Source organism: Salvia miltiorrhiza, chromosome 5, assembly GCF_028751815.1.
Source record: "Salvia miltiorrhiza cultivar Shanhuang (shh) chromosome 5, IMPLAD_Smil_shh, whole genome shotgun sequence".
NCBI classification, from domain to species: domain Eukaryota; kingdom Viridiplantae; phylum Streptophyta; class Magnoliopsida; order Lamiales; family Lamiaceae; genus Salvia; species Salvia miltiorrhiza.
Window position 1 is genome coordinate 54,288,592 of NC_080391.1, and position 23,306 is coordinate 54,311,897.

Below are 23,306 nucleotides of genomic sequence, written 5' to 3' on the forward strand. Positions count from 1 at the left end.
GTAAAAGTGGAAAGGTGAATAAAGGGTAATTTTTTTGTCATATAAGAAAACTGATCAAGCTTCGTGGGACAAACCAAATAGGAAACTTGGTCATGCTTCATGGGATGCACGGAGTATTATATATATAATACTTATATTCACTATATAAAATGATATATTCCAACTTTCGATATTCAATGGTATACCGCAGTTTTTGAACATCTATATTTTTAATCGATTTTTTATATGGTATTACAAATTATAATACTATCAATAATTTTGATGTTTTTTATATTTTTTAATACGATACATATACAATACCGATTTTTTTATATTTTTTTTCCCACTCTTATAGTAACTAGGTTTGTCACTTGGGTATTGTTAGGAAATAAACATAACAGCAATCACGAAAGAAGAATAAAACACACACGAGAATTGTTTACCCAGTTCGTTACGATGTGTAACTACGTCCGGGGGCGATGCCAAGCCAGGGTTTTCACTATATAATTTTTCGGATACAGATTACAATGGGAGAACAGCTATATACTCCCTCCGTCCACTAATTCAAGGCATTCTTTCCTTTTTGGGACGTCCACCAACTCAAGGCCTATCCATTTTTAGTAAGTTTTTATTTATATTTAATTGGTGGGTCCCAAAACAATACACTTTTTCTCCACTCAACTAATAAACAATACATTAATTGTGGGTCCCTTTCTCCACTCAACTAATAAAAATACACTTTTTTCTTAAAACCCGTGTTTTGCTCCTTAGGTCATGAATTAGTGGACGGAGGGAGTATATAGCAATATTAATGAAGCCCTAACCCTAGTCAAACTAGGAGACATGCTTGGGCCCCAAGAATACCACGGCTCAAATCCAATCAGGCTCCATACTCGATACCATATCGTCAATAAGACTATTCCATTACTTTATTTATAAATTATACTCCCTCCTTCCGCGAGTCTTGACACGTTTTTCTTTTTGGACCGTCCCACGAATCTTGACACGTTTCCTTTTTTGGCAATAATTATTACCTTATCTCTCCTACTTTATCACCTTTATTATATTCTCTCTCTTACTTTATCACTTTTATTACATTCTCTCTCATACTTTATCAATTTTATACTTTATTAATTACACACTTAAAACACTAATCTACAACTCCTTAATTCCCGTGCCAAACTCAAACGTGTCAAGACTCGCGGGACGGAGGGAGTACTTTTGTAATTTGATTTATTTAGTGCACGTTTTCAATAATTTATTTATCTATTTATTAAAGAAATTAGAAAAGAAGATGACGGCGCCCATGACTAAATATAGTACAATTGCGAGTCCTGACAGGCGGCAGTTAACGCATGTGGAGTTTAAAGTCAACCCCTCTCCGCTAATCTCTAATTAATGCCGGTAGAAATCAAGATTAGCCTAATCTAATATCGGTTTAGCATGGACGTTGACTAATTATACATTTGAGCTATATTATTCAATTCAAAAATTGAAAGTGGGGCTATAATGTTGACCACTTGTCATTGCGTGTAATCCCACTTCCAATATTGCCTTTTCTCATTATTTATTTGCCTCTATCCTCTTCCAATCTCACTTAATCCATACACGTATATTTTTTTCTCCCACTTTTTTCCGCACACACCAATTAAATTTTTTTAGATGGCGAGGCAATTGAGAGGCGGAGATAGCTGGGGCGGCGGCGCCGCCGCGGCCTACGGCGGAGGGGTTCTCGCGTTGTGGGCGGTTTTGCTCAGCCTCATTCTGATCACGGCCGTCGTGTTTTCCTGCGCTGGCGGCGCGTCGGGAGACAAGACCTCGGCCGCAGATACGTACGGCGGCGGGGCGGCATGCGGCGGCGCTTGTGGCGCCGCCTGCGGCGGATGACGGCTCCCCGCCGCCGGCGTCGTAAATATCTTCTGGTTGTAGGAATTGTTCCTTAGAAGGGACGTGTATGAATGGAAAACAATGAGCGCTTTGTAAATTATTCAAGATTCTTGAATGCTCAGTTTCCTGATGAGCTCATGGAATCTTATCAATACTTTATTTATTATAAGGTATATATCAAAAATATATATATCTCTTCACGGCTTATTAGTATTTTTTTTTATATACGTTTATTTTGATTTTAATATCTTAGAAATTGTTATTAACATCATTAATTTTATAAATACATAAAAATCAAAGATCAATTTATTATTCTCTTTGTCTCTAAAAAATATGCTGCGGTATAGATGACACAGATTTTAAGAAATGTTAGATAAGTGTATTATAAGCGAAAAAATATCTCACTTTATATAGTGTTGCATTACTTAAACAAAAGTTAATGGTGCACCATGATGGTTTTTTGTGAATAAATATAGAAAGTAGGGATAAAAATAGAAGAATTGTGGTAGGTTAGTGTTCAAAAATAGAAATTGCATATTTTTGCGAAACGATCCAAAATGACAAAATATGCATATTTTTCGAAGATGGAGAGAGTATTATTTTTCTTTTAAGTTTAAATAATGAATAAAATGAGAAAAAAAAAATGAGCTTTAATTTTATGTAATTTGTAAAATCAAAAGGTTGATCGTATTTTGTGTCTCTAACTTTTAATATTTCTTAAAAATGTTCCAATTTTTTTTATATTTAAAACCTCTCAATTTTTAGCATTTTTCATAAAATATTATGCTATACAATGAAATTACATAATAATAAGTCACCTCTCTAAATTTTAAGATGAAACCTTTTTTTCTAAGCTCACCTAATTTCACCTAAGAATCCAAAGAAATTACTCATCATTCCATCATTGAATTTAATGTTACAGGACATGTTTTCAAAGATGTTGAAAATTGCAATTTTTTAATAAAAAATAAAAGTTGAAAATCACTTCCAGGGACATAAAATATAATCAACCCTCGAATTAAAACAAAAGTTGAAAATCACTTTCAGGGACATAAAATATAATTAACCCTCGAATTAATGATGCCAGAAGAGTGACTAACGTGGACTAAGCAAAATTATCTGGAGAGTCAACTATCATTTCACATCCAGCGATCAAAATCAGTCCCTTTCCGAATATTACAAAAAACAAAAAAACAAAAAAACAAAAAAAAAAAAAAAACAAAAAAAAACAAAAAAAAAATCTCCATTTGTGCACTTTCTGAATGATCTGCATCTTCACAATTCAGTCTCACAAATCCAACACACGCAAATCCAGATACAATTCGTTCGTATCAAGCTTCGAAATAGGGATACAATTTCTGAATAATAAAAAATAAAATCTGTATAAAAATCCACATTATTTAAAGCATTCCTTGAGCCTTCCTGATTTGAGTGGACGAAATGTCCACTCGAAATTTCTCCGGTGGAATTGGGATGAACAAATCCCTTAGCTCCGCCGGAATATCAAGATCATCAACAACCTAAAACACCATGCAATTTCACTTCACTTCACCTCTAAATTCATTAAAACAAGCGAGCACAGTTCAAAGCTAAGGATTTCTCGACTAACCTTAAACTCCGCGTCTATGATCCGACCAGCAACGAGGAAGACACAACCTGTGCTTTTGCAACCCAACAGAGTTTGTAACATTCTCTCATAATCACCGCTGTAATATTTGGGCTGTCAAGAGCACCACAAATTCCTGTGTTAGGTTAAATATAATTGCATATTTACATTTTTTTTTCTTTTTCTGAACACTACATAAAGTGGAATATTACATTCTTTCCCTAAAAGTAGTAATATTCTTAAGGGAAAAAAATTCACAACCAAATTGGAAAGCAATAAGGGAATCACTTGCAGTACTGTACTATTCTATCACGTCGGTTTCATGAGATGATAAGGTCTTTTAGAAAGCAGAGATAACCCTTTGTACAAATATCTCATATACTTGTGGATTAGAATTGTTGCAAGATAGCATATGAGAACAAGAAACGAAAAAATTCAACGGAGCTCCAGAGATGGAATAGAGCGCCAAAAATAGGAAGCAAACAGAATATTAAATTTTGATCGATTCCCATACATTTATAAGCCTTGCTGCAGTGTCAGCACCAATCACGAATGCGCTACCGGGAAAAAGTTCGGCTTTCTTGTAGAAATATGGCTGATTGGATATTATGACAGTCTTCCCTGCACTTGAAAAACACAGCACATTAATAGCTCCATCGGGTGTATATATACTTAAGAAAATTTATGCTGTAACAAATATTACACGCCAACATTTATATACGTCAAGAAATGTGCTCTTCGGGAGCACAATTCAATCACTAGAAAGTAGGGAAGCTACATTTGAAGTTCTACTTGCGAGTCTGAAGGTCATGAGTTAACCTCACCAACTTTTTCAAATTGCATAACACGTTGTTTGATTTGAGACACGGTAAGTGGAGGTTTGTCTGCATTGACTGCCGACAACTCAAAGCACGGGTATCCTTCACCAAGAATGCTGCACAAGATGGTATTATAACTACAGTTATTAAAATGCATCTGAAGACGATAAGTACCTTTCAATAGGATGAAATTATAAATATTAGCACGATTGCATTCAAATAGATGCTCAGATATTCTTAGCACAACCATACATTATTTTTAGCTTTGCAATCATGTGACGAGGAGAGAAAAGGACGGAATCCACTGCTATAATGGTCATAGGCAAATTATTTACAGATTAAGGTTTTCAAGAAAAGAAAAATATACCTCTCAGCTACTTCCAAGAGTTTTAGGTGGCCCTCATGCAAGGGATTGAAAGAGCCTGAGAGAATTATCTTCCTTTCTGCCGTCGACAAATCTGCACAACATTTCATTCACAATGAACAACAAAGAGACCATAAATTATCTAATCTTGAATTTGCATTAAGCTTAAATCGTACCACTTGAAAAGGGGTAAACCTTAAAGCATATTTCACCGTTGATAAGTTGCTTCAACTCCTGATCTTCGTTGAATTGCACTTTATGTTCATCAGGAACTTCAGAATCAGTTAGCTCAGAAATGAATGTTGTCGGAACCTTGCAAGCATATGCTATTGCCTACAAACAGGTGATGAAAGTGGGAGTTTACGAAATGGACATCTCATTATCTTATCAAATAAATTTGATGTAGAATACTGCATAAACTCAAGAACATCTAAATGAAGCAAGGAGTATTTCATGCTCCACAATCAAGTTTCCATTAATCACTAAATAGATCATGATACTAGAATGTGGGAATCTCTTGCAAGAGTTAAAGCAGAAAAACAAAGAAAATGGTGACAAGGGAAACAGAAAATTGTGAAGAACATTCTTCACTCCCAGAACTTTTGATAAAGATTATGCATTAATTTAAAATATTTCTGTTCCTATTCTTCTAACATCGGTTACATAACTTGAATACACGAGTTCTTTAACTAACTAAAAAGGTATAGCCACAATACATTAACATTACCTTCAGTACAAATTGGCTAGAAACTTTATCTTCTTGTTCACGGGTTCTCTTACCCTGAAATATTAAATGTACATAGAACAAACCAAATACAAGCTGTGTGCTAGAAAGATGGGAGAATCATGTATTACCTTAGACAAGGTTACAGTAGATGACCAAAGATGGTCAGATGTCCTTGTTGATACATGAAACCTGAATAAACTGGATGATTAAAGTCGATTCTATCACCAAAAAAAATTAACTCTATTAAAATGACCGAAATAATGAAGTAGAGGATGTAATCATCTATTATTTTAGACCAAAACATATGAAGTGTTTTAGAACCTAGAATCTCTGTTATCCGAGAGTAATTCCTGGCTTTCTCATATATCTAGACACACACACAGTTTACCATGTCTGTGCTCTACTAAGTAGTAACTTCAACTCAAATTAATAAGTGACAGTTGTTACGACAGCATTAAAGAACCTAATCTGCTTGAATTACAGCAATACCATTTCTTTGATGGTTCGTATGATTGTCATCCATTGCCATAATGCAACATAAAGCAACAGAGAATCACTGCAGATATAAACAACATAAATAATTTGAAAATTCTTGCATGAATTAATTTGGTACCTGTGATCCCCAAGCTTGGGACGTGAGCTAGCTAGAGAACCACTGAAACCCACACCAAGAGCCGGAAAACCTATATTCAACAAGGGGGTGTTTACTTTTCGTGATTGATAAGTGCATGATTGAGTATTTTTTTTCCTCGTTACTAGGATTTCTCCAGTCCCACCTATTCAATGAGATATGAATCAAGCAAAACTAGTTCAAATGATAGAAATAATCAAAGGCCTTGGAATATCCCAAAGTTCGAATCCATCTTAGTGCTCGTTTGGTTCAAGTAGAGGAATGGAAAGGGAATGGAATCGAATAAAAGAGTGGAATGGTAACAATAACCATTACTTTTATTGAGTGTTTGGTTTAACAATGGAAAGGAATCATTAGTAAGGGATTCCCTTTCTTTTGTTTCCCCTCTATTTTGAGGGGTAACAAATTGGATGATTGGATTACCCTCAAGTAAGGGTAATGGTATCCAAACCAAACAACAAGTAATGGATTCAATTACTTGAATCCCTTTCCAACCTCTAAAAACACCCAACCAAACGTGGGCTTAGTAAACAATGGATTCACAGTTCACCTTGCTATTTTTATCTTTCAAGGCTAATCCTCAAAAGTAAACGTTCCGTAAAAGACTAGATAAGCTCCATATACTAGTCACCATATCAAGAAATGGCATTTCTAACACAAGTAAAGATTCAATACACGTGGCCGAATTTTCTTATCATGACAGCCAAACAAAAATCTTGATTGGAAAGCTAAAACTACTCTCTGAAAAAACATAAACACAGGCACACACAAGACCAACAACCTGGATTGGAAAGCACTGTAGCTCTATTGTACGCCATCAACGCCATGTCCTCCGCAGTCTGTCGACTGGCGAATTGAGCTGGAACCTGCAGACATCATAAAACAAAGACCCTTATCAGAAGAAGAAAACCCAGTCCAATTTCACTCAAGAAACTTCAAAGAAAAATCAATAAAAAGGTGAAAAAAATACAACCTTGCCGAGTAACTGGACCAGGGACATTCTAGAATACGGCACAACTGCTTCTAGAACAGTGTTCGAAGCTCCCGGTACAGACATCAGCCACCCGAGCGCCTGCCCGAATTTCGCCGGTTACTTCGTTCGGACATTTCATCAAACAGTTGTCGTGCAACATATGGCGTGCAAAAAAAGATTAACAAATTAATTTAAGAATTCTCCTCAAAGTACCTGAGATGCGCCGCCGGCGAAATAGAGTACGGCCTGAGTGGGAGTGGCGTGGATGGCCTCCACCATCGCTCGTGCGGAAGCGTCCATATTAGGCTGTCGGATTGCAAGAAGGCCTCCACCACCGTCTGCTTGCTCGTTAAACGATGTCGTTTCGGGTTGCTAATGCCTAATTAGTAAATTAGTGAGCAGTATTTTTCATCGACCGACGTGATTGATAATTTGATGCCGGACATTAACTTGGGTAGAAACTGAATAAAATTAATACAAATGGTTTATGGTAACAACATTTGTTATAACTAATAATTGATGTCTACGAAAGAAATAAGTGATATATATATATATATATATAGGAAGAAGTTCTAATAAAAACCTCTGTTAAAATGAGAACTAGGAACCTAATCTTGACCTTTTAAATATTAGATCTAATGGTTAGGATTTAGTCAACAAAAGAAACTGTGCATCTATTATATTTTACTGTGCACTTAAAAAATATGCAATTTATGCAATTGAAACCAACAATGCAAAATACGCAAGCAAATCGAAATTATGCATCTATGCAATCGAAATTGTGCATCTGTAATTTAATCTCAGCCCTATATTTTATTTAAATCAATGGCTTTAAATTGGTTCTTAGTTTTCATCTTTAAGAGAGGTTTTTATATTAACCATACCCTATATATATATATATATAGGGAGAGGTTCAAATAAGAACCACTAATAAAATAAGAACGGAGAACCATTATAAGCCATTCGATCATCAAGATCTACGGTGGATGTATCATCTTGGTGGATGGATGCAGGTGCTGGGTTCGAATCCTGAAGGGAGCAAAAAAATTATTTTTTTCGGATGCATTAAATTTAATAGCGGATGCATTAATTTGTATAGCAGATGCAGTAATTTTATTGGTTCTTATGTTCTCACGATAATTGTGGTTCTCACTATAACCGCACCCTATATATATATATATATATATATATATATATATATATATATTATGAAAATGTTTTATCTATACATTAAATTACACTTTATGATCAAATTCATTTGTAAGGAAATACTCTCGCTCAAGAGGAATTTGACAAAATATGAGCCCTCTCTCTCAAGGGACTCTCTCGGCCGCCGCCTAGGCGGTTCTTCCGCGGGCAGTTCTGGCCGGCCGGCTGGTCTTTTCCGGCCGGCGTTATGACGACCTTCACGTCCTCCGACTTTCCACCTTTACACACCAACGTAAAAGTTCTACCTAGGGTTTCCCTCCAGCCGCCGCTTCCGTCTCCTGCGGATCCTTCTTCCGGCGGCTCTTTGCCTTTTGGCTTCATCTTGTCCCGTGATTGCTCCCTGTTCCCGGAAGTTCCAGAGTCCGATATCATGGCGGCAACTAGGGTTTCTGCGCCCTCGGTCGGGACTAGGGTTTCGGTGCTCCATCCTCTTTTTATGTCTGTCGCTGCAAGTGCCTCGACACCGGCTTTGGAGTCGCGGGCTCCCAAGGTTTCTGGTGCAGACCAGCGTTTTGACTGCAGCAGGGCGATACTTCCTTCATCAACGGGCAGTTCTCGGTTGCCGTTCGCGGATTCCGTCATTACCTTTTTTTCGAGGGATCAATCCTCTTCCTGCAGTGACGTTGATCAGTCCGGTGTTCTTCGATCGGGACAGCCGGAGCAGCAACGTTTGCTTTTGGAGTTAGGCCGGGGGGAGATGTTCCATCCGGTACTCCTCCCGTGAAGTCTTTTGCCGAGTCTCTTAGGCAATCTTCGGGACGTCCCGCAGACGTCTCGGCTCATGATTTTGCGATGCTGAAACCCGCAATGATCGACGACAGGCCGTGCCTTTCTATTTCCTCGGCTTTCCGTCAACGGCAAATCAAATCCTTTCAACATGCTATTCATGGGAGGGTTTTCCTTCGCAAAGGCGATACGCCGAGATTTGCGGCTGATCTTTTTGCTGAGCTCTCTATCCTCTGGAAAACGTCGTCTCCATGGCAGGTCATCCCTCTAGGCAAGGGATATTTCACTTTGAAGTTCTCGTCACCTGAGGATTATGCTTTGGCTTTTGCAAAATCCGCTTGGCGTCTTCGTGTGGGGATCCTTTTTCTTTAGGCATGGACTCCCAACTTCAATCCGAACAAGATTATTTCTTCTACTGCTCAGGTTTGGGTCCGTATCTTTAATCTCCCGCATGAGTTTTGGCATCCTGAAGTTCTCTCTGGTATAGCTAGGCATGTTGGCACTCCTATTCTCGTTGATGGCATGTCTGCTCGGGCTTCAGTTGGTTATTTTGCTAGGGTGTTAGTTGAGATGAATGTGGCCCTGGAAATTCTTGAGTTTATTGATGTTAAATGTGATGATGATATTTATGAAATTGAGTTTGGATATGAGAATTTGCCATACTTCTGTAGTCTTTGTTCTGCGATTGGCCATGCCACTGATGACTGCAGGAAATCGGGCATTGAGCCTGCCTCTCCGACTAAACAGAAAGTACAGGATAATAGTTTGTGGGGCAGGAAGCATAGCAATAGATCTCGACACTGGAAGAAAATTATGAGCCGTTCTCGACAGCACGCGGCGCCTTGTGCTGCTAAGCTGGATAATCATGAGGAGTCTTCGCCCAGATGTGATGTTACTGTTGGGAAGACTTCTGTGGAAAACAGAAATCGGTTTGAGGTGCTAGAGGGTATGGAGTTAGAGAATGAAGACAATATGGAGTCCTTAATGAAACCGGTTCAGAATAGGCCCTTGGAAGCTGTCGCTCAAGCCTGCAAGGAGGACACGGTTGTTTTGGAGGATTCTGACAGATCCGTGGATGAGGAGATCATTGCTGACGATCGCGAGGCCGCAAGCTCGGCAAAGCGACCACAGAGGGAGGACACGGCCGGGTCGGAGGGGTCTACACTGCAGGGCGTTGCGAAGTTTGGGCAGCATAAGGAGGTCATAATACAGTCGGCCGTAGTTCCGTCCATGGACATGGTAGACGTTTCTACATCTCGGGTGGTCATTGAGCCTACACATTCTATTAAGGAGGAGTTGGCTAGTCGTATTAGCAAATTAGAGGAGCAGGTCAGTCGGGGGATGCAAATGCTCGTTGACAACCCTAAGCGTCGACCGGGTCGACCTAAAAAGGGTATGGAACGTACGCAAGATCCGCCGAATCCGATTGACAGTATCAAAAATCGGCTCAGGAATAAGGGCGCCGTTCTTGACACTCTGTTGCCAGTGGAGTTCTTGAATAAAGTGCCAAATGCTCAGTCTGGAGGAGCTCTTGTTCATTCTTCTTCTTCAGACGCAGCTCGAGCTATGTCAGCTGTAGTTTCTAAGAGATGGGGAGATATGCTGGACGACGACGACTCGTTCTACGAGGACGATCAATTCTTCTCTTAGTGTTGTTTTGGTTTTTTCGTTGCTTTGTCGTTTTCTTTCGTTTGAGCTCTCTTTTTGGAGGCTCGGCCCTTAGTCTGCGCTTGTGCTTTCAAGGGTTTTGATCTTTTCTTTTTCAATAAAATTTCTATTTCAGCAGTAAGGAAATACTCTCTTCATCCTATTTAACACGACTCATTTGTCATTTTGCATTGTCCCATTACAAATGGTCAATTCCAAAAAATGAAACTCTTTTATCTCACAAAAAATTGTGCGTTACATCACTTTCTATCACTTTTATCATTTAATCACTCTTCTTTGTAATAATTGTGTCCAAAAATAAGGAACTATACCTAGTGGAACGGAGGAAGTATATTGTAGCGATTTATGTGACAGTAAAACTACTCTTACATGTAGACTATGTTTAAATTTTTAACAAAAAATTTAGATATCATAAATCTAATTTATAATGTTTATAAATGATTATATTGGTATGAAAATTATGGAATGATTATGGAATGAAAAATGTATAAATGATAAGGATGTCCTTTTATGTTGAAAATGAAATATTTATTGCATTTGATCCTAATCAAATTGATTCAAATAGCATCACTCTAATTTTATTTAAGAAACATAAAAATACATTACATTTAGTTAACATAATTGCATATGTAGATTAATTTACACTGAAATCAAATAAATAGCATTTTCTTTAGCAAGAAATCGTATTTATGAAGTCAATCACTTATGATAAAGAGTATATAAATGTAATTAGAAAGTAGTAATAAAAATGAAAAGACTAAAGAGAGTAGCATTATCTTCACTAGCAGATAATGTGAAGTTTTTAAATTAAATGTACTATTCATGATACTGTATTTCTAATAAGAATATGTTATTTTAGGAGTTAAAAAACAAGTTTTGAACAAAATGATACCACTATATGTTTAAAAAAGTTGTCCAACTCATAGCCACCAAGCTTTGCACAAGTCTTTGCATTATATTGCATGTGGACGAATTATGCCTTTAAAAGGGCGTCTCTTAATTTAATGGGTTTTTTTTTTTTTTGGGGGGGGGGGGTCTCTTTATTTAATCTTTGATTAAAGGTTTTACTTGTTTTTGAATGTGGCCCTTCATTTTACTTTTAATTAGAGAAGCATAATATAATTATTAATCGTACATATTGACAATATATAAACTATAACGACATACATAATCTATACTATATTAAAAATGGAGTTTTCAATTTGAAATCAATTTCAAATTAATTTTAAAATTGAGTGACAATTTTGTAGTTACAATAAAATTGAAGGTTTATGTTTAAACTATATATTTTTCTTTTTATTTTCATTTTCTTTAACTTCTTATTTGTTGTTATGTTTCTTTCCAAAATTATGAAATTCGATTAATTATAAAATATTTAATATGCATATCAAATTAAAGATCACGATAAGAGCTTTAATATGATATATATTGTGAAAATATTTGATTTAAAATGTAAAAATTAAATTTGTTTAAATATTAAAGTTTTATAAATTTCTCTCTCCTCTCTCATCTCTTTTGAATAAATATATTTTTAATTCTTTTTAATTAGTATTTTATTTTTAATTTTTTTAACTTATTTTTTTGTTTTTGATTTTGCTTTTCATAATATCAGAATTTATAATTGTACATTATTTTTTATTTTTTCAATATTCAATTCAAATATATTCAATTAAAATTAATTTTACATAAATATAAAAATTAAAAATATTTTTCCGTGCAATGCACGGGATGCAAATGGTCGTTAATAATTAAAAACGAAACATTCGCCTATACACATAATTTTCCTCCATCCGCCATTATTCGTCATCCCATTTACATCCCTACTAAAAGTCTAAAACTAACTAGCAATACTCCTAATAAAAAGAGAGACTAGCAATAAACTTTAAAAAAAAAGAAAAAAAAAGAATGAAATAGAAAATGATATAGTGGAGAATGAGATCTAAGCTAATGTTTCCGTGCAATTTTAGTGGAACGACCACTCACATATATAACGGTACAGTCCAATTTCTGTATCCACAAATACAGGCTCTCCTCCTCTCATCTTCCACTTCTTGTTTTTCTCGGTGTTTGCACCAATAAACTCCAAAAAGAAAAAGAAAAAAAGTGAAAACTAAACTAGTTTGCGTAGCTCAAAACATCCATCGCTTGCTCCATATAAACCTCTTCTCCCTCTCTCTTTTTCTCCAACGGTCACATCTCTCAACTCCCCTCATTTTCTTGCAAATGTCAGCTCTACTCCCTCTGTTTCTCTTAATTTTACATCACTGCAACAATATTGCTGCGGTGAATTCCTTGAACGATGAAGGCATAGCACTGTTTTCATTCAAGCAATCGATTGAATCAGACCCTCAAGGCACACTCAGCAACTGGAACTATTCCGACGAAACTCCATGTTCATGGAATGGCGTTACATGCAAGCTACAAAGAGTTGTTTCTGTTAGCATTCCTAACAAGAAACTCTCTGGTTTCCTCTCTCCCTCTCTGGGGTCTCTGTCCGAGCTCCGGCATCTCAACTTGAGGAGTAATAGGTTTCATGGCGTCTTACCCTCTCAACTGTTTAAAGCTCGCGGCCTGCAAAGTTTGGTTCTTTATGGGAATTCCCTTTCTGGGCCTCTCCCATTTGAGGTTGGGAATCTTGGGTTCCTTCAAAGTTTAGATTTTTCGCAGAATTTCTTTAATGGGTCGTTGCCGTTGTCGTTGATTCAGTGTAAAAGGTTGAGGAATCTTGATCTTAGTCGTAATAATTTTAGTGGGGTTTTGCCTGTTGGGATTGGGGGAAACTTGGTTTTGTTGGAGAAGCTTGATGTTTCTTACAATGGGTTTAGTGGTTTGATTCCTGATGATTTAGGCTCTCTGTCTAATTTGATTGGAACCGTTGATTTGTCTCATAATCTGTTCAACGGTTCGATTCCGGCTAGTCTCGGCAATCTACCTGAGAAAGTTTACATTGATCTAACACACAACAATTTAACTGGTCCAATTCCACAAAATGGTGCTTTGGTGAATAGAGGCCCAACTGCATTTGTTGGGAATCCTGGTCTCTGTGGCCCTCCTCTCAAGAACCTTTGTTCTTCAAGTAGTGAGGCGAATCCGCCCTCCTCGTTGCCATACCTGCCCTACAACTACCCTCTCCAAGGTGGGGAGAATGTTGGTGGAGGGAAGGGGCTGAGTAGAGCAACTATAGCTGCCATTGTTGTGGGTGATGTTGTTGGCATTTTTGTGATAGGGTTGCTGTTCTCCTATTGCTACTCGAGATGTGGGAAGGCGAAGAGAGACCGTGCTTATGGTGTTGAGAAGAAGGGGGGTAGAGGTAGGAAGGAGTGTTCATGCTTCATGATGGATGAGTGCTCAGAGTCTCTGTCTGAAAATGCAGACAAGTATGATCTAGTGCATTTGGATGCAGAGGTGGTTTTCGACCTAGACGAGCTTTTGAAGGCGTCTGCATTCGTTCTTGGCAAGACCGGGATTGGAATTGTGTACAAAGTTGTGCTTGATGATGGCCTTACCTTGGCTGTGAGAAGATTAGGGGAAGGAGGCTCACAAAGGTTTAAGGAATTCCAAAGTGAAGTTGAAGCTATTGCAAAGCTAAGGCATCCAAATTTAGTAACTCTTAGAGCTTATTATTGGTCTGTTGATGAGAAGTTACTCATATATGACTTCTTACCAAATGGGAACCTCACTGCAGCCATCCATGGTGAGTTTTAGCCTCTCCAATCTTTCATAAAAAACGCGTTCTTGTTTGTTATTATAACATGTGAATTTCTTGGCATTTCTCAGGGACTAATCCTCTTTCATGGTGTATGAGATTGAAATTAATGAGAGGAGTTGCAAGAGGCTTAGTTTATCTACATGAATACAGTCCCAAGAAATATGTCCATGGCGATCTAAAGCCATCAAACATATTACTCGACCACAAAATGGAGGCGAAGATCTCTGATTTTGGCCTCGGCCACCTTGCTCACATAGCCGGTGGGGTGATCACGGAGGAGCACCACCACCATCAGAGGCAAGGCAGATCACCTGCAGCCTCCTATCGGGCTCCTGAGGCCGTGAAGGTGGCGAAGGCGTCCCAAAAATGGGACGTCTTCTCGTATGGGATGATCCTGCTTGAAGTCTTGACAGGGAGGTCAGTGATGGATCTTGTTAATTGGGTGCAGCTATGCATTGAAGAGAAGAGGCCTCTGTCAGAGATATTGGATTTGCATTTGATTCAAGAAAATGGTGATGGAGAGGAAGAGATGATATGTGTGTTGAAGATTGCAATGTTGTGCACACAAGCCAGCCCTGATAGGAGGCCTTCAATGAGGCATGTTTCGGATGCGCTGGAAAGACTCCCACTTTCCCGCGAATAAAAGTTCGTTCAAGCTCGTTTAATATAATTTGGCCTCGTTGGTTTGTGACTTGTGTGATGCATTAGTTTTAATTTTTTTGGGTATTTTTGGTTGAGACATGCTGCATAGGTGAAATTATTCATTTGTAACATGTAAATGTGATCAAATCATTGCAATTTTTGAGTTTGCCTATTATTTGTTATTGGTGATATATTCTCCTTTTGTGGTGGTTGATTGTCATAATATGATCATGGGAATTTGCTGGTGCACATGATGAATAGTGAAGTTATTGATAATGTGACAAATATTTCTCTAGTTAGTCGAGCTTAATTATTTGTGGGATTGGTAGGGACAGCATCGAAGTTTGTTCATCATTGAATTAATTCACTTTCTAGATGTTATGTGACCGTTAGTCACTTCAACTTTTTATAAGAAACTAGCTAGTCTCATAATTTAAATTACAATAGTTTAATTTAAATTATTTTCACAAGTATCATATTTAAAAGTAAAATTTATTTCATGATAAGTAGCATAATTCAAAATTCAAAAAATAAAAAAATAAAAAAAATCAAATTTCACGTTTTATCCTTTTCCTTGATACAAACTTTTTAGTTGTTGGATCACCATCATGCTCATATATTTGTAGTCTTCTTACAAATAATTAGAATAGTAGTGATCCTCATCCATCCGCCAATCATGATTGAGGTGGACAAGTTGTAGGAAGTTTTCGACATTGTGACAATTTGTGATTATGTTTTATTCCAACATTAGTTGATTTGTTATTGGTCATTTCATATTGGTGAACTGTTTCACACTTGAACTTGCCTAAGTAAGTCAATAAGGTTGGGCATGGCTTGAAAAATTGGTGTGTATATATATTGATTGGATAGTTTTAAAATATCATTCTAAATATATAAATTAGTAATACTTTGTGTCTTTAAATTATGAAGATTTATAATAATTCATCACTTTTATTAATAAATTCATGATTTTTTCGAATCTCAGGTACGACAAAAATTTCTCTTTTTTAATACATGTGGACATATGATGGATTCACTGTGAAAAATAAAGAAATCAAAAAAATAAATATTTTTCGTCTCCCATAAAATTCAAACCTATTACACGAATCTACTATATATATTCATGATCTAAAAGCCAAAAATATTTAATACTCCCTCCGTCCTTAAATTGAGACCCAAATAAAATGGTTGTGTTTGAGTGGAGATTGAGCTCAAGCCTTTTTGTAAATAGTGAGAGGAAAAGTTTGTGGGGTCATTTCCAAATAAGAAAATGTCACAATTTTCAGGAACGTCCCGATATAGTAATAAGGGGATGAGATTCAGTGTCCCACAATTTTATGTGTGTCATTGTGTCCCATGCTTATATATATTATTTTAAAAATATTTTTTATAAAAATAAAATTTATTATGATACTATGAATTATATTTATTTTTTAGTTTAAAAAATTAGATTTTTTTTAAAAAATTATATACCATGACTTTGAATTTATCAACCTATTATTAGCTAACAAAAGTGAAATTAAATGATAAAAAATAATTATATACCCTGAATTGATGGAATAAACCCTAATTAATAATCATAAAATTAAACTAAAGCATATAAAGTTGAAATTGAAGAAAATATATAAGAAAATAAATAAAATTGAAAATGGGACACAAAGTGGAACATAAAGTGTGGTACACTGAATCTCATTCCAGTAATAAGGTCACAATTTTCAGGGACAGAGGGAGTAGTTTATAATTTATAATTTAAAATTAATTTATATTTTATTTGATCCCTATATATATATGTATTTATAATTGATGTTTTGTAATTTCTTTCTATATTTTGGCCTATGGTCAAGTAGTCCAATCCTTGTTACAAATGTTCAACAAATAAAATAGAGCAACTTAGACATAATTTTTAATTTGATATAGCTAGGTTTTATAACCTATGTTAATTACACAACAATTTTATAATAACCTAGGTTATACATGTTGGATGCAAGGTACATGTGAGATTTCTTATTATATTGCTTCGTTACTTCAAAATTTGTGATTACGTTTAGAATGTATAATTAAAAGTTCAAACCTCAATTTGGTGTCGAGCTGTAGTAGTGCTGATAAAGTAAGTAAATCTAAACTCAATAGTCAAGAAATGGAAACAGTTGGCATTAGATAATTAGTAGTACAACATTTTTGTGGAAATTAAATTAAATCATGAGATGAGAAAACAGTGCCTAATGCAAGTCAGAAAGCGTTGAACGAAGAAGAAACCAGAGCAGTTTCATCCTTGCATGCAATTCTCAGCCTCCTCACCCCCTCCACGAACTCCCTGTTCACCAATAACACATCATTAATCCAAATATCGACACAAAAAAAATACTTATAATTAATTTATATGTAAAGCTAATTAATGAAATGAATTAGTAGTATTATATTTTCTTACTTCCATGGAACATCTCCAACCTTCCTCCACTGCTCATGTTTGTCCTTATAAAACAATGAAAACGGCGAGTCCGCTTGAAACAGCCTCAACCCGGACATGGATTGTTTCCCTACCATACGAATTTCAGGGGTATTTTGGTCATTTCATTATAATTCTTGAAAAAAATGGTTTCATTATATTAGGACAATCACTTGCTTTTTATTACGATATTATATATATATATATATATATATATATATATATATAAAACGAATAAGGACAATTATGACCACATTTTTTAAAATTATACCCCTCCGTCTCATTTCAATAGGTTGCTTCTTAAAATAGTAATTCGATCATAATCATTATTTACATCATATCATTTCAATTCACTAACAACTGCTTCATCTCAAATTAGTTCACTATTTATAACTCAACTATCGCACTCCCAAAATTTCTCTCTTCTACTTTATTAATTGAAATTAATCTTTCTATCTCCTATTTGTTTTTATAATTATATCCGCAAAAAAGTTTATTATCTCTCTGTTTTATTATAAATTACTTAGTTTTTAACATTCATGATCGGACCTTGAGGCCTATTAAAATGGGACAAAAGCAGTACTTATTTAATATACTTATTAGTTATTACTACCCATGTCCCTAAAATGCTTCTCATTTGAGAATCACACAAATTTTAAGAAATTAACTGAGTGTGTGGATGTAATAAGGGTTCCACTTTTATTATGAGTAGGTTTGTATGGAATATACTTACTAAAAATGAAAACGAGAATACATTTTAAGGACCGACAATTTTTTTTTTTAAACACAATTCGAGGTACTAAATATTTCTGGATCCGCCACTGAATATCGAAAACGAGACATAAATATAGCACGTACCAAACATGTCTTCTAGGTGGAGGGCGAGGGTAAAATAGTCCATTTGGTCGAGGAGGCAAACTTTCCTCCCAACCACCACCCCATCCATGTTCACCTTCACATAACTCCACCGCTGCTTGCTCTCAATCCCTTCCGATTCCTCCTCGCAGCTCTCCTTCGACTCCAACTCCTCACTCTTCTTCAGCTGCGCCTGCCACTCCCACTCTACACACATACATATATAAATCAAAACACCATAAACCCAAACCAAAATTAATTATTCAATTAATTACCATGTGGATGAGAGTAGCAAGCATCGGGCTGCACAATGCGCAAGCTCAGCCCCAAATCGATGATGCTAGAATCTTCTTTCCCGAGATACGAAGACAGAGCTGCGTGGTTTAGAAGGTAGCTCGACGCATTCGAATCCATCGCAAAAAAATATTCAAACCTCTTAATTTAATTCTATGGAAATTAACATGAAAAACTCTCGATGCAAATATATATATATATATCCAAAACTGTGGGGGGACAGAAGGAAGACAAGCGAGGCTTTATCCCATTACCAATGATGCAGTGTTCTGACATTCTCAACATGTATGTGTTTCGACGAAATTAGGGTAAGGTTGGAAAAGGACAGGTGATGGGCTCTAAAAATTCAGATATTAGGGTAAGCATTTGCATCCCCATATTGCTACATGATCCCCTCTCACCCGTCGGATAGCAGCACCACACGTTACGTGTCGCCGCCGCGATCGCCGACACGTCACGCTGTTTGGGTGCAGGATTCTCTGATTGCATCTGTGGTGCTGCAAGATGTTGTAGCATGTCTCAAGATTCGGACACGCTGTGCTCAAGGGCAGGAAGCAGAGAGCTACAAAATAAGAGAAAAATGAAAGTGTTGGTGTCCCACATCGGAGGATGTAATGTGGTGGGGGTGGGATTGGATGAGTATAAATTAGGAGTTAAAACGGTTGATTAAGCATACCTTTCTCGGCCTTTTGGCTAAGATCAAGTGTAGTATCTGTTCTTATCAGTTTAATATCTGATATGTGGGCCATTGGCCCACACGATATTAAATTTATTTCTTGAGGGGAGGGCCCACCACGGCAGCTTGCTGCTGGGGCTCTCGAGCGTCGCCGAGGCGTTGCACTACAGCTGCGGCCGGGCGCACCCCACTAATTCGTAGTTGAATTTATTAAATATATATGATGTTTAATTTGATGATGTTAATTTTTCTATTTTGTTTGAGTAGGTGTAGATATAAATTGGATTTATTGTGAATAATAAGATGCGGATATTCTTGGGCGAGCAAGGACCACAAAGATTGGACTACTTTAAATACGTGATAAACTCGTGATGAAAGATTGGACTATATTAAATATAAACTCGTGATTGGTAAAGCATTAATATTGCGCGTGAATCCGCACTTGGTCCTAAAACAATGACTTAACGCCCTAAATAGTCGACCCAATGGGAAAAAACTCAACAATTTTATTAGCTTATTTTGCCATAAGATGATACTGTCTTCTTTCCACCGGGCGTGAACTAATTCTTTTCGATACGATTATTTAAAAAAAAATTATAATGTAAAAATGTATAAAGATGTGTGAGTTACCAATGTAATACTCGAACTCAACGCCCAATGCAATCGACATCTCGATCGATGAAGGGTGGTGACACTACGAACAACGTTAATCTCCTAGCTAAAAAAAATAGTGTTTATGGGATTGTCAAAATCACTTATTTGTAAGAATGAATTGTCCCACATTGACGGTGGATGAAAAGAGTAGTGGAAATAAGGGTATAAAAATGGGCAGAGGCTAATTGGACTACATACTTACCTGGACGGGGTGGATGGGCATTCAAGAAAGCCCATGGCCTAGATTGGTGACTTTCATTGCACTTTGAAAGGGCGCCCGTCTAAGGTCGGCCCAAGTGGTCGAGCCTACGTCATAATTTGTGTTAGTGGGGGCCTGCGTTCGCGCGGCCCCTTTCCTATACGAGTTTAATACTTTGGGCTTTGGTGGATTGTGAGTATTGGACCATTAGGTTTACGTTATGTTTTGTACGGTCTTTAATTTTATTGTTATTTCAAATAAAACAAAAACTCTTATTAGATGTCAAGTCTTTTGTATGTTTATACATGTCGGCAATAATCTCTAGTTTCCCTCGTTTACAATACTTGATAAATACTATAGTGAAATACTACATGTTATTTACCCCTAAAAAAAATACTCCCTTCATCCCACGAATTTTGACACGTTTTCAAATAAGGTAATAATTATTACTTTCTCTCCTATTTTATCACTTTTATTATCTTTTCTCTCCTACTTTATCACTTTTATTAGCCTCTCTCTCCTACTTTATCATTTTTATACTTTATTACATACACACTTAAAACACTAATCTACAACTCTTTAATTCTTGTACCGAAACCAAACGTGTTAAGATTTGTGAGAGGGAGGGAGTATATGTTATTTACGGAACATGTATTACTTGCAACTTTGCAAGTAATAATGTATTGATATTATATATAAAAATAAAATAAATATTATAGGAGTATAATGATATTATGCCCCTAGAGTGCCTACTCGAGTCTCGACTGGTAAATCTAATAAAAATAGAAGAAAAAATCATAAGAAATAAACGGTATTAAACTCTTGAGGGCCTTGTGGCGATTGTAGGTGCGCTTTCGACAGCCTTTTATTTTAATAGAGCCCAATAATAAAGTGAGCGGCCCAAGAATCTATCCTCAGCTCATCAACCCATATTCTCCATATCACCGAATTTTCTCAAATAAAATAAAATTATTTAAAATCTACATTTCACGCTTATCGAAAAAATATATAAACATAAAGCCAAATAAAAGTTCTTTTGGAGCTGTTTTGTCAAATCAGCTTTTAGGAAATATAGTAATATGTGGAGTAGACACAATTAGACTATTTGAATGAGTATGTCGCAGGAAAAAAAATTATCGAATAGATAATAAAGAAGGGAAAAAAAGAAAAGGCAGGAAATCATTCATTGATATTACCAAATAAATCCTCTGCAATTTATTACCAATTTGCAAATGCATATTCACACATTCTTTCGCACATGGTGTGGCATCTACTCTAATTGATTCTCATCACAAATACCAAGAATTGACACCATGTAAGCTAGCTTGTTATTCTTCAGGCCCCACCCTTTTGAATTTTTCTGAATAATTTCCTCATGCTCTGAAAATCATATAATCTTGGAAAAATAAAATAAAATACTATGTGTATGTTGTGTGGGACAAAGTGTAGTACAGAGATGGACAGAAGAGATAATATGTTTAACAAGTGAATGACAAAAATGTTTTGGGGTTGTCATTGCAAAGCTAGAACATGGACAAAAAAACAAAAAACATTGCATAAGATAGACAACTGTATTATTTTTTTAAACACCACTTTTTTTCCCTATCACCTCAAATTTTCAAGATTGTTTGTTTCCTTTCAAACCCCTGTCTTAATTCAAAAAATTCACTCACTATTCTTCTCATTTCATTCTCTAGTAAGTGGCTAATGTGAATCATGCCTCAAGTGAAGAAAGAGCACAAGAGATGCAGAAAACAAGAAAACCAGCAACACTCTTTTTCAGCATCCAATGCAGCAGCAGCTGAATCAAGAATCCCATCCAAGAAGAAGAGGTTCATGTTTGTGAAGCTTAAAGGGCTGGGGTGTAAAGGGACGCCGGTGACGGCGGCGTCGACGCCGGCGATCATACGATCGGCGGCGGATTGGGAGTCTAAGGGTGCAAGAAATCAGACAAATCAGAATAAGAAGAAGAAGAGGAAACAACCTTTGCATAGTCGAAGGAATGTTGATAATGTTGTCGTTGATGTCCCCGACGTGTGTTGTACGCCGCCGGGGATCGGCATTGCTTCGGATGTTGCACCTCGAGCTAGGAATCATGCACCACACAGAAAGGTACAACACATCTGCATCGTTTTTTTTTTTTCATCCCTTGTTAAAAGTCAATAATGTTCTTCATTTTTCTTCCGTGATCACTCAAATTCCCAACTTATTCGTTGTCCAATGCATATGCATTGTTTGAGTTGAGACAAATGTGTGATTTTATTGTTTTAGCATTCACGAGAAGCAAGAAGAAACAATGATGATGCAACTCAAGAATTTCCGGCGGTTTTATCGGTTGGAATTGGGTCAAGAACTGCACATCGTTCTGCTGAAGAAATCATAGAGGTACATTTGGCCTTAAAAAGCCGGCCGGGTAAGCCCGGACCCGGCCGGGTACTGGGTTTTGTCAGCTGACGTTGTGATGAACAATGCAGATGCTGATGACCCGGCAAGCGCTGCTGCCGGGAAGAATACTCCGGCGACATGACCAGTATCAAGACTGGAGGCTCGACGTAGACGATATGACGTACGAGGTGCTATCACATGTCTCATTAAAGAAAATCTTGATCCCTACTATATATCGCTTTCTTCTTTAAGTACTATGATCTCTCAGCCTTATAAAGGATAGTGTAAACTTTGCAACAGGAGCTGCTTAATTTGGGAGATAGGATTGGGTACGTGGGCACAGGATTGCAGGAAGAAGATATATCCAATTGTGTAAGGAAATTCAACCATGATTCTGCTCATGCTCATGGCAAAGATTGGGAATGCAGCATTTGCCAGGTGAGCTTACGTACCTCTCTCTCATCGAATGCAGGGAAACGACGTCGTGTTGATGTTCGATTTTTTGATGCAGGAGAAATGCAGGGTAGATGATGAGATAGGAATACTGGAATGTGGTCATCATCATCACGTCGAATGCATAAAGCAGTGGCTTCTACAGAAGAATGCATGCCCTGTCTGCAAATCTGCTGCCCTGCGTGACAAATCTAAGTAAAGAAAGGCCGTTTTTCGCCTTTTCTCGAAATCGTGTGGGGCTAAGATTTCTTACCTTTTTTTCCCATGACTTTTACCTGTGTGGTTGAGCTTCAAATCGTGGTCCAGTCTCTGGGATTTGCCTGTTGTATTGCATAACTAAGCAGAGTTCGGTTCCCTATATCATTTTCACAAAATTCAATTTCTTATAGCAAGTAATCTCTATAG

General features: G+C 36.8%; 4 protein-coding genes and 2 non-coding genes across 7 annotated transcripts; 4 read left to right on the forward strand and 2 right to left on the reverse strand.

Moving 5' to 3' along the window:
- Positions 1 to 3,091: 3,091 nt before the first annotated feature.
- On the reverse strand, positions 3,092 to 7,521 carry LOC131025092 (uncharacterized). Its single transcript, XM_057954699.1, has 12 exons — positions 7,199 to 7,521; positions 6,986 to 7,084; positions 6,794 to 6,878; positions 5,995 to 6,064; positions 5,510 to 5,570; positions 5,382 to 5,435; positions 4,831 to 4,987; positions 4,658 to 4,748; positions 4,297 to 4,406; positions 3,987 to 4,093; positions 3,476 to 3,586; positions 3,092 to 3,386 (listed from the first exon to the last, which is right to left on the reverse strand). The coding sequence occupies exons 1-12, from the start codon at positions 7,283 to 7,285 to the stop codon at positions 3,267 to 3,269; spliced, it is 1,152 nt and encodes a 383-aa protein (XP_057810682.1). The 5' UTR covers positions 7,286 to 7,521; the 3' UTR covers positions 3,092 to 3,266.
- A 4,926-nt stretch (positions 7,522 to 12,447) lies between these two features.
- Positions 12,448 to 15,130, forward strand: LOC131025093 (receptor protein kinase-like protein ZAR1). The gene is made up of 2 exons (XM_057954700.1): positions 12,448 to 14,282; positions 14,366 to 15,130. The coding sequence occupies exons 1-2, from the start codon at positions 12,812 to 12,814 to the stop codon at positions 14,938 to 14,940; spliced, it is 2,046 nt and encodes a 681-aa protein (XP_057810683.1). The 5' UTR covers positions 12,448 to 12,811; the 3' UTR covers positions 14,941 to 15,130.
- Positions 15,131 to 17,066: 1,936 nt separating this feature from the next.
- Positions 17,067 to 19,469, reverse strand: LOC131025094 (auxin-responsive protein IAA32-like). Of its 2 annotated transcripts, XM_057954701.1 has the most exons (5): positions 19,211 to 19,469; positions 18,516 to 19,096; positions 18,244 to 18,447; positions 17,368 to 17,476; positions 17,067 to 17,253 (listed from the first exon to the last, which is right to left on the reverse strand). In XM_057954701.1, exons 2-5 carry the CDS (start codon positions 18,652 to 18,654, stop codon positions 17,169 to 17,171), a joined length of 537 nt encoding a protein of 178 aa, XP_057810684.1. In that variant the 5' UTR covers positions 18,655 to 19,096; positions 19,211 to 19,469; the 3' UTR covers positions 17,067 to 17,168. The 2 variants fall into 2 exon arrangements, with proteins under 2 accessions (XP_057810684.1, XP_057810685.1); XM_057954702.1 differs by lacking the exon at positions 19,211 to 19,469 and having other exon boundaries at positions 18,516 to 19,171.
- On the forward strand, positions 19,207 to 19,401 carry LOC130987249 (U2 spliceosomal RNA). Its single transcript, XR_009089641.1, has one exon. It is a non-coding gene; the product is annotated as a U2 spliceosomal RNA (small nuclear RNA).
- A 589-nt stretch (positions 19,470 to 20,058) lies between the features above and the next one.
- Positions 20,059 to 20,219, forward strand: LOC130987316 (U1 spliceosomal RNA). The gene has a single exon (XR_009089704.1). It is a non-coding gene; the product is annotated as a U1 spliceosomal RNA (small nuclear RNA).
- Positions 20,220 to 21,573: 1,354 nt separating this feature from the next.
- On the forward strand, positions 21,574 to 23,289 carry LOC131025096 (E3 ubiquitin-protein ligase MBR2-like). Its single transcript, XM_057954704.1, has 5 exons — positions 21,574 to 22,175; positions 22,335 to 22,448; positions 22,538 to 22,636; positions 22,749 to 22,886; positions 22,960 to 23,289. The coding sequence occupies exons 1-5, from the start codon at positions 21,780 to 21,782 to the stop codon at positions 23,098 to 23,100; spliced, it is 888 nt and encodes a 295-aa protein (XP_057810687.1). The 5' UTR covers positions 21,574 to 21,779; the 3' UTR covers positions 23,101 to 23,289.
- Positions 23,290 to 23,306: the final 17 nt, after the last annotated feature.